Genomic DNA, 10645 nt, shown 5'->3' with positions numbered 1-10645 from the left:
CGCCGCCCTCCTGAGTGCTCGCCCGCGCCCGTCCCTGCTCCCTCGCCCGACCCCCGATACCTCGTCGCCGGCGCCAGCGTCCGCCCGACCCCGTCGCCGTCCCGCGTCCCTCCGGCAACCCCGCCACCGGCGCCCCACCAGGCCAGCTCCCCGCGCCCTGTTCCTCCTTCCTTTTTTCCCTTTCCCTCTCCTCCTCTAAGGTTTCTCTCTCTCCCCTTGCAGGAGTCGCCGCCACCGCCAGAGAACCTCGTCGCCAGCCTCCTCGTCCTCAAGTCTCGCCGGATCCGGGGTCCCCAGGCCCGGATCCACCCGTTCCCGTCCGTCTCGGCCATCCCCGGCCTCCGCCCCTCGCCGGAGCACCGCCCCGCCTCGCCGGCGTCACGCCCCTGCCTTCCCCTCGTTCCCGTGAGTTCTGGAGGACGAGCGCCCCAGCGCTAGCGCGTGGGCCCCGCGTCGCCGGCCTGCCGGTCTTCCCTCCTTTGGCCCAGCCCACCACCGAGCCGGCCCACGGGCCCTAGGTGAGCACCCGGCAGTTAAACCCCGCTCGCGCGAGATTTTACTATATTGCGCTCATCTGTTTATTTTCAAAAAAACGGCTAAGTCCCCAGTTTTGCAATAATTTTGATGCCATGTTCATCATGCCGTATCTCTGCATCTGTAGCTCTGTTTCGTGCGTGTAATATGTCAAATTGTTCGTCTCAACGAGTACATCATTTCATTCCATTGCATCATATTCATTTGAGTCCATCTTGATGCCTGAATCATCGTTGTAAGAGTGCTTCATGATGTTTTCTGCTGTCTGTTATCAGAACGAGCTCTTTTGTCATTTTTGCCATGATTGATGTGTGCATCCTATGAGGTTGATGTCTTCATGTGTTTTGATCTATGCTATGTCTTCTTTACAGAGGTGCTTACCATGTATTTTTGTGATCAATGTGGTGACTAGCACAAGCATGAAACTAGGCATCGTGATATTACTGATTTTGGTCCCTGTTCTGCTGTTATTTTGATGCCATGTAAACTTGATGCTACAGAGAGATCCATGCATATTTTGAGATACTTCAGTAAGGATGTTTTGAAAAATAGGTTATTGTCTATCCATTCATGCCGTTGGTTGCAATTATGGAATAGTCTAGCATGTCATTTGTGTGCTCTACTTTTGCTTCAAAATGTTTCCTGGCAGATTGTTTACGTGTTATTCAATTTGGCCAAGGTTGTTATAGTTGATCCTTGCATGCTATGGACTTGTTCTTGCCTTGGTTGGTTACACAAACATGTCTTCTTGATGATGCTATGCTTATCTTGTCATGCAATGACTTGTGGTGAGTGTATCGAGCTTGTTAAGTAGGGTACTCGCTGTTGCTGTTTTGCTAGGCTGAATCTGTTATTTCGTGATGCTATATAAACATGTTACTACTAATCATTCTATGCATAATCTGGAGATGTTCTATAAACATGTTTTGATCTACATGTCATCCTCTATCCATCCATGCCCCTGGTTGCATTTATAGGTTGCTGTAGCTTGTTCATATCTTGCTCCAAAGTTGCTTGATAATGTTGCTGTCAGCCTTTTAACATTAAGTTCAGTTGTTTCCATGTGTTTTCCTAGTGCTCCATGCACCCTATGGACTTGCTATTGCCATGCTTAGCTTCAAAAATATGTCTTCTTACTGTTGGGTGCCTTGCCATGCCATATATTGCTCTGTAGTGAGTTGCACAAGCTCATTTACATGCCTTCATAATTATGTTCCTGCCATGTATGAATCTGTATTATAACTTGCTATGTATACGTGGGTGCCATCATATTTTCTGATCCCTTTTGGCTTATGGTCACTAAGGGACTTTTGATCTATGCATTTAGTAGATTCATGTCATGCCTTTATTTGCCATTATAAGTTTCTGTAACATATTGCTTGATAGCTCTGAACATTGCAACCTGATATTATTTTCTGCAAAGTCTGAATTGTTATAACTTGCAATCTTACCATGTGTGTTTGAGCATGTTCTAGTGATTTCTAGAGATAGCTCAGTGTTCATGTTTTGTTATGCTTTACCTGTACATCATGCCCATGCCTTTTGTTTTCTTATTGTGGTCCTGTAGTATGTTGTTTTGATGCTTGCAATATGCCTAGTTGCTGTTTTGGATAGCTTGTCCTTTAAACTTGTTTCATGTGTGTATGTTGAACCGTTGCTCCGTTTTGAGTGTGCTCTATATGAAACTTGCTTAGAATTGCATGTAGCTTCATATTATCATGTTGCATCCTTGTTTTGAGGTGTTTGCTTGATGTTTGGGTGCATTTTGCATCAATGCCATGTTTAACTTGTTTTGCTCATAACTTCTACGCCGTAGCTCCGAACTAAATGAACTTTATATGTAACTTGACTAGAATCTCATGTAGATCATCTTTGGGCATCTTAACTTGCTGTTTAACAACTTGAACATAAGGTTTATTCAGATCTGGACCAATTTCGAAATATGCATATGAGGACTTACCGGAATTGTTATATGTTGTTCCCGGCCTCATTTAAACTTGCCTTGATGTGTTGCTCGTGTTTGCATCATCTCTTGCCATGAGTAGCTTCATGTAGTCCTGTCATGCATCATGCTTGGTTGTGCATCATGTCATGTTCTTGTGTGGTTTGTTTACTATGTTGTGTGCTTCTTTTCGATAGTTCCTGTTTCGTTGCGATCGTGAGGATTCGTTCGTCTATGCTTGGTTCGTCTTCGTGGCTTCATCCGTTCGTCTTCTTCATGGACTCGTTCTTCTTCCTAGCGGGATTTCAGGCAAGATGACCGCTACCCTGGATCTCACTACTATCATTGCTATGCTAGTTGCTTCGTTCTATCGCTTTGCGGCGCTGCCTATCACCTGTTTATCAAGCCATCCCAAATTGCCATGTTAGCCTCTAACCTTTGACACCTTTCCTATGCAAATCGTTGTTTGGGTATGTTACCGCTTTTGCTCAGCCCCTCTTATAGCGTTGCTAGTTGCAGGTGAAGTTGAAGATTTCTCCATGGTGGACAGGATTTTGGTTGGGATATCACAATATCTCTTATATTATTAATGCATCTATATACTTGGTAAAGGGTGGAAGACTCGGCCTTTTGCCTAGTGTTTTGTTCCACTCTTTCCACCCTAGTTTCCGTCATACCGGTGTTATGTTCCCGGATTTTGCGTTCCTTACGCGGTCGGGTGATTTATGGGACCCCCTTGACAGTTGCTTTGAATAAAACTCCTCCAGCAAGGCCCAACCTTGGTTTTACCATTTGCCTCACCACCACCTACCCTTTCCCTTGGGTCGGCCAACCCGAGGGTCATCTTTATTTTAGCCCCCCGGGCCAGTGCTTGTCTAAGTGTTGGTCCGAACCGAGTAGACTGCGGGGCCACCTCGGGGCAACTCGAGGTCTGGTTTTACTCGTAGGATGTCTCATCCGGTGTTGCCCTGAGAACGAGATATGTGCAGCTCCTATCGGGATTTGTCGGCGCATCGGGCGGCTTTGCTGGTCTTGTTTTACCATTGTCAAAATGTCTTGTAAACCGGGATTCCGAGTCTGATCGGGTCTTCCTGGGAGAAGGTCTATTCCTTCGTTGATCGCGAGAGCTTGTCATGGGCTAAGTTGGGACACCCCTACAGGGTATAATCTTTCGAAAGCCGTGCCTGCGCTTATAGGCAGATGTGAATTTGTTAATGTCCAGTTGTAGATAACTTGACACCAGATCTGAATTAAAACGCATCAACCGCGTGTGTAGCCGTGATGGTCTCTTCTCGGCGGAGTCCGGGAAGTGAACACGGTCTTTGGGTTATGTTTGATGTAAGTAGGAGTTCAGGATCACTTCTTGATCATTGCTAGTTGACGACCGTTCCTTTTGCTCTCTTCTCACTCTTATTTGCGTATGTTAGCCACCATATATGCTTAGTCGCTGCTGTAGCCTCACCACTTTACCCCTTCCTTCCCTTTAAGCTTTGCTAGTCTTGATACCCATGGTAATGGGATTGCTGAGTCCTCGTGGCTCACAGATTACTACAACAACAGTTGCAGGTACAGGTTATGCGATGATCATGACGCGAGAGCGATGCTTGCTTGCGTTGAGTTCTTCTTTTGCTTCGATCAGGGATATGTTCCAGGTCGGCAGCCTGGGCTAGCAGGGTGGATGTCATTTGAGTTTTTGTTTGTGTTCATCCGTAGTCGGATGATGTTCTTATGTATGATGTATTGTTGTATTCGTGTGACATTGTATGCCCTTTGTATGTATCCCCATGTATTATGTAATGTTGATGTAATGATATCCACCTTGCAAAAGCGTTTCAATATGCGGGTCTATCCTTGGTGGGACCTTCGAGTTCCTTTTGGATAGGGTCGCATATTGGGCGAGTGACAATTGATATTGTACCGAGGGAATAGGTAACTCCTTTAAATGCTTATGAGGGTGATGTTGCCATGTGCAATTCCAAGTTCAAACAATAAACCATTTACGAGCTAAAAAATAAATCAGCAATGCATAGTGACATTGGATTTTGTTTTTTTACCTTGTATAAATGAATTTGTGTTTTGTAGTACTTGGAATGCTAATAGAACATCTCTACTGTTTGTTAGAGAACCATGTTGTTTCCACCGATACTCGATTTCCACACGGTATTCTCTCAATGGATCATGGTGTCCCTCTAGAGAAAATCTTGATTGGCCTCTTCATGGAGAACATGAGTTTTTTTTATTCCCATCGGCCTGACTACTCCAACGACAAAAAATATTCTTTAGAGCCTCGCAAAGGAAATTTGGGCTGCCTATCTAGATCAGGCAGTCCACTCACCAATGTACTTTGCGGCGAATCTCCATCATACACGATTGTGGCAATTCAATGAGGCTTGATTCGTGCTTCAACGGCAGAATTGGGTGAATCTCCATCATGCACGATGGTCTCTTACTGTAGCAATTCAATGAGGCTTGATCCGTGCTTCGACCGCAGAATTGGAGTGGTTGCACTTGAAACCCTAGATTTATCCTAAGTCGAATTAAAGTTTGACTATATATAAAAATCATCAACATCCACTACACAAATTAGTTTCACTAGATGCAACATATTCATACAAACATATATATGATGCTGTAGACATTAGTAACATATTTTTCAACAAACTTGGCCAAGTATGGAGAACTTCGACTTAGATAAAGCTAGAACTTCAAATAATTTGCAGCCGAAAGAGTAAAAGCCATATTTAACTTCAAAAAACAGAAAGAACTGGAAGGGCAACCACAAATTAGTGTGATCCAGTTCAAGATAAATAGACGGTATTATTTCATCTGCAAAACAATAATGTACGGGTACATAAATGACAGAGAATCATACTAAATGCGCACAACAAGATGCATTCACTTGTGCTACACAGCATCCCATAACCGATAACAATCTATCATTTTTATTTACTCGCAATAATCTATCATCCATATACATGTAACCATATCTGTTATGTACACTGGGGACTGATGCTGTATAGATCTGTACCATATTTTAGAGGATAACAACCTCATGGCTCTTTCCCTGGCTTTGCCAATCCTAGCTGCGGCCGTCAGGATCTATCGCCATGCACTCGCTAAAGATGAACCGCTGTGGCGTGACTTCTGGCGGAACTGCTTCTTGTTTATGCACCATGCGTCCGAGAAAGTGCTCACCTGAATTAGGGCAGTCATTATTAGTGAAGATAAAAGTGCGATAAACTGGTCACCAGAATCGACGCTGTCCTTACAGTGCCGATCATCTTTGCACCGAACCAGGCGGTGTCTGTGCCAAATGGAGGAGGCAGAACCCTTATTCCTTCTGAGATGTATGGAGGAAGAAGTTTGTGGAGCTCTTTCTCGAGCCTCTCTGTTCACAGTGAAAAATACAGACTTATCCATCAGTGTTCTAGATTTGTTGTGTTATGCGTTAACATCCAATCAGCTGTTCAGTATTAAAATGCATTAGGCAAGCATACCTGGCAAACCAGGTAAGCACGACGATCCACCAGCTAAAACCACCGTCTTGAACCAGCTGTGATCACGGAGCACCTCTGTGTTGTAGCAGTGATCCATACATAGAGATACTGCTTTGTGCAAAGCCATAGCACGACTGCAACACCAACATCGAGCAAGCGTAAGCGAACCGTATTAAAAGGAAATGGACAAGCAAGGTTACGCAGCAGAGAAGGTAACATACACTCCTCCAATCTGGGGCTGGAAAAGGATTTCTGCCATCTTGAATCTTTCTTCTGATAGAGTGAACCACCCTTCACCATCCACCTCACAGGAAGCTTGTGTGTTTTTACATAGTTCTGCTTCATAATCAGCCGCGACGTAGCAAATTTTCTTTACAGAGAGAAGAGGAAAGGGAGGTAGAATCATGTGTTAGCTATCATCTCCATTTCTGTCATGTATATAATCAAAATAGGTTGCCCAACTAATGGCTCCCAAGCACAAATAGTTTGTTACTATGTCGCCCTCAACTAATAATATAGGTTTCAAGCACAATGAGTTGGTCTGTAGCCCCCAACTAATCAGTTACAAGCACAACTGGCCACTAGGTGATATTTATGTGGAGAATGCAAGCTACAACAAATTACATTAGCTATATTGGGATAATAAACAAAAACCCTACCTCCTTGATTGTCCGAACCGTGTACAGTGATTCAAAAGAAATATTCCTTCGCTGCAATAGCTCCTTTAGAAATCCAGTAAGTTTCAGAGCACCTTGCCCCACAGTTTCAATGCCTATCTCACGCATCACCCTACCTTGAAAGACTGTTGCAAGGAAAATACATAAGATAAAACAAATGGGTATTTTTACCACTTGATCTAGACGCACTTCCATGTGTTATAAACATTTTGGGACAAAGCCCGACCATGAATAATTATCAGTCTACAGCCCACACATAGTCTTATCAATAATCAAGCAGGTTCTTTGCATTAAGTTGATATTCGATGTAATAAAATTGTGGTTAGGCCTAAAGGCTTGGAATATCGGCCATGTTTACTGATCTTAAGAGAAGATACATCAGATACTGAAGAAAACAGTAAGATGGTCGACTGAGTCGAACCTTACACCAGAACTTACTGGGAACAACGGTTGTGACATTGAATCCAATGTTGACAACAATACCAGAGGTTCGTCTAGCAGCATACAAAGCTAGGAGTGCCTGCAAAAACACATGTCAACAATCTCACAAAATATCTTCTTCAGCAGGTAAAGTTAATGAATAAGTAAACAGAAAGGTGGCTTCTACAAGACTACACTACATCAAGGTTCGATTTAAATTTTGACGTCAAAATATAGAAAATGTATTACAGAAAATTCATAATTGAGAAGTTCCAGGCTTCCAGCTTGAACCGTGACTCAGGATTCTGACACAATAATATGCGAATCTTCTACTTTTCCAAAGCTAAATCTTAAAAAAATAGTGTCTCAAATCTCATTATGACAACAAAATTATTCAAATGGACAGTGGTACACAAGGTTGAACCAAAAAGTACATCAAGAGGTGATAAATGTAAGGGCGAACAAAATGACCAAGGGAACATAAAAATGCTTACTTGATCAACAGCACAAACAGCAGGAACATTCATGTCGAACAAAACCGAGTACAATGTCTCCTTGTATTGCCTTCTTGAGGCCCTAGCAGCCTCGGTATCTGTGCCAAGTTGAGTTAGAAACATACGGTCAGAAAAACAAGTTTGAAATTGTTCATCAACCATAGTGACAAATTGATGGGCAGATGTTGAAAAAATGTTTCAAGTTTCTATTGTTAACTTTGAATCAGTTGCAAAACTCTGGCTCTGTCGCAAAAAATATCTTCATCTTAATGTAGTCTCTTCTGCTGTCCTGTGGGGGCTGTGGAATTTTAGGAACTCTATTGTTTTTATAGGTGCTCCTGGATCTCTATGAAACAGGTGCTAGGATTGGTCTCTCGTCATTTGAGAGATTGGACAAAACTGTTCCAGGATTTACAGGGAGGGCTCCTGATGGAATTTCAGACCTTGCTGTGGATGCGTCTGAAGGAACCTTTTGCACTGGAACAAGACTGACACACTGCAAAAGGTGGGTTGGCTCTGTATCCTTGAAGGAGGCGGTGGTGAATGCTGCACATGGTGGATAGAGCACCCTGGAATATCTGAAACAGCACCCCAACGAAGAAGACTCCATCCATGTGGTGTTCTCTAGTTACTAGTCTGTGACACCCCCTGGCCTGCGTGCCTGTTTGGGGTCTTTTGAACTCATATTGTGCTGGTTTCGTTGGTTTGCTTTATGCTGTGCTCTAGCGGCAGGCTGGTAGACACTCCTTTAGTTTTTGCTGTCTGACGCTGCAAGAACTCATTCGTGGTTTCTTTTCTTAATTGAAATGGAACTGAGGGAGGGGCCCTGATTATTGAAACAAATTGATGGGCAAAGAAATGTAACCATATAACAGGGCTGCCATATAGAAATAGTGATGAAGGTAAACAATGTGGACAGAATAGACAATGATAAAGTAGAAAATTGTATCACCTAAAAATACTAACCATCGGAGTGACAGAGGGGAAGGACAACAACAATTGGTCGCGCAGAAGGCTTTACATGCATCCTATAAAAAAGTCAAGAATAAATAGAGTTTATGGCAAGAATATCTGGATATGCATATTGATTGCTCGTGTGTCCTGATCAAGCAACAGATGGTGCAGCCAATTTGATAGTAGACCAACCTAGTCAACGAAAGTTTTCACAATATAAGTTGTGTGTGTGTGTGTGTTTCAAGTGAATTCACCCAGTGAGAACTCAAATCATCAGCGGAAAATGTTGTCTATAGAAATGGAGCAAAAAAGGTAAAGCAAAAATTTTATATACAAGATATTGCAGTGGAACTTAAAAGATGTTACAGACCTGTTATAGATTGTCGAGAAAAAGTGACGAAGTCTTGCATACATAGGGGACTCAATGTTACCAAATTCCTGCATGATGATTCCAGCAAAATTAGGACATAAATGATATCATCAATTCAATCATCTTATTATCACCGTGAAGTTGTTAAACCAACATTGGTCAGAGTGTTCCACAAAGAATTTTTTTTGTCATGATAAATGATTGACGCGCGATGGCTTGGTATATTTCATATTTTACTAATCACCACAGCTTACCAGAAAAGTAGCACAACGCCCAGAAGGAGCAGCATACTTGCTCCAGCCGTACTTGCAATAGCCTGATCCACCTATAATTTAAGAAAACAAACAACAGGGAATGCACCCTTTTAAAGGAGGCCAGAAAATCAAAACAACAGGGGTCAATAAACAATGCCGATTCCCCTCCAAAAATGACTATATCGTCGCACAAAGCAAAGGGCCAGACACAATCAGCCTACCATAACGACCTAATGACTACTGAAGACAACTAATCATGTCTAGTAATTGAAGTGTTTGCTTTCAATTGCATCCGGATGCTTGAACCATGTTATGTTCTGTTACCGTTAACAGTGGAATCTGGAGTCCGGACGCATGGCCGTCTAGGGAAAAAATGTGTAGTGACTGAAGGTAAGATCATGAGAGTTGTCCAAATGGGGGAATTTGTTGATTGTGCAATCTCTTAATGAAGCAATCAATGCATATATATATACACACTTATTATACAATCGCTGGCTAACTAGATGATTAAGCGCGTGAAAGGGAGATGCTGGCTGTTACTACTTACCATCGACTATGATAGAGCCGGGGACGAGCGCTCGCTGTCCGTAGATGCGCTTGAAGGAGAGCTGCGGCGGGACGCGAACGGTGCCGAAGTAGACGCTGCGTACGCAGTGGCACGGCACGGCGCTGTTAGTTACAGTAGTTAGGAGGCGAACGAAGCGGGGACGCTTCCAAAACGGAAAGGCTCGGGCCGCGTGAGGAGGCAGGAGGAGGAGGATGAGGAGGGGGCAGGGGCAACCTGCGGGGCTCGGCGGGGCCGGCGGCGAGGTGGGTCTCGGCGAAGACGACGAGGTCCCAGGGGTCGGGGCCGAGGCTGAGGAAGAAGGCCCAGAGCGCGTTGTCGGAGGCGAGGAGGCGCCAGGTGCGGCACACGGCGACGGAGCGCGCCGCGTCGCCGGGGCCCAGCAGGCGCAGGATCTGCGCCAGCACGTCGATCGGCACGGCGTCGAGCGCGCCCAGGGACCCGTACTCCGCCGCCGCCGACGCCGCCGGGGCGCCGCGGCGGCGCGGGGAGGAGGAGGAGGCGTCCGGGTCGCGCGGCCCCGCGCGGGCCAGCACGGTGCCCCACACCCTGCGCAGCAGCGTGGACGCCATGGCCGGCCGGACGGGCGGGGCGGCGATCGCTTACATGCGGGCTGCGGCGGCGCCGGACGGGGAGGACGGGCGCGGGGAGAGGAGTGGGGGGATCGAGAGGCACGGAGGCCACCAGAAATTTGGGGGCGTGGACCGGGTGCGGGTTGGGGCGGGGCGAGGTGGGTTGGTCCGTCGTGTGACTGCGAGTGGGCCGCGCGGCTCGGCTCGGCTCCCCCGTGCACTGTTCTCGGCGAACTACCACTGCGTGTGTGCACTCGCTCGACTGTCCTTCTCATCGTTTCCGCCACTGGGCGCCGGCCGGCCGGCTCAATTTTCGGCCGGTCGGGCTGGCATCCGTCCGATTGGAGCGACCAGGATCACACGATC

At 45.5% G+C, this 10645-nt stretch overlaps 1 protein-coding gene across 2 annotated transcripts; it reads right to left on the bottom strand.

Annotated features, from left to right (window-relative positions):
- Nucleotides 1-5273: 5273 nt before the first annotated feature.
- LOC119366244 (actin-related protein 8-like) lies at nucleotides 5274-10345 on the bottom strand. 2 transcript variants are annotated; one of them, XM_037631936.1, is made up of 12 exons: nucleotides 9924-10345; nucleotides 9690-9811; nucleotides 9143-9213; nucleotides 8889-8956; nucleotides 8531-8592; nucleotides 7565-7662; nucleotides 7089-7170; nucleotides 6633-6775; nucleotides 6195-6343; nucleotides 5974-6107; nucleotides 5746-5864; nucleotides 5274-5671 (listed from the first exon to the last, which is right to left on the bottom strand). In XM_037631936.1, exons 1-12 carry the CDS (start codon nucleotides 10277-10279, stop codon nucleotides 5576-5578), a joined length of 1500 nt encoding a protein of 499 aa, XP_037487833.1. In that variant the 5' UTR covers nucleotides 10280-10345; the 3' UTR covers nucleotides 5274-5575. The 2 variants fall into 2 exon arrangements, with proteins under 2 accessions (XP_037487833.1, XP_037487834.1); XM_037631937.1 differs by having other exon boundaries at nucleotides 9690-9784; nucleotides 9924-10343.
- Between the last annotated feature and the right edge of the window lie 300 nt (nucleotides 10346-10645).

This window comes from Triticum dicoccoides, chromosome 2B, assembly GCF_002162155.2.
Source record: "Triticum dicoccoides isolate Atlit2015 ecotype Zavitan chromosome 2B, WEW_v2.0, whole genome shotgun sequence".
In the NCBI taxonomy this organism is placed as follows: Eukaryota; Viridiplantae; Streptophyta; class Magnoliopsida; order Poales; family Poaceae; genus Triticum; species Triticum dicoccoides.
The sequence above is the reverse complement of the archived record's forward strand: the minus strand, read 5'-3'. Positions and strand labels throughout refer to the sequence as shown.

What these genes read in the sequence shown, in the direction of transcription:
- LOC119366244 (XM_037631936.1), bottom strand. Translation starts at nt 10,279, where the DNA reads ATGGCGTCCACGCTGCTGCGCAGGGTGTGGGGCACCGTGCTGGCCCGC. An exon ending in TGTCACAACCGTTGTTCCCA is followed by an intron (nt 6,776 to 7,088) that starts GTAAGTTCTGGT and finishes TCCTTGCAACAG; the next exon opens with TCTTTCAAGGTAGGGTGATG. An exon ending in GTGCAAAGATGATCGGCACT is followed by an intron (nt 5,672 to 5,745) that starts GTAAGGACAGCG and finishes GCCCTAATTCAG; the next exon opens with GTGAGCACTTTCTCGGACGC.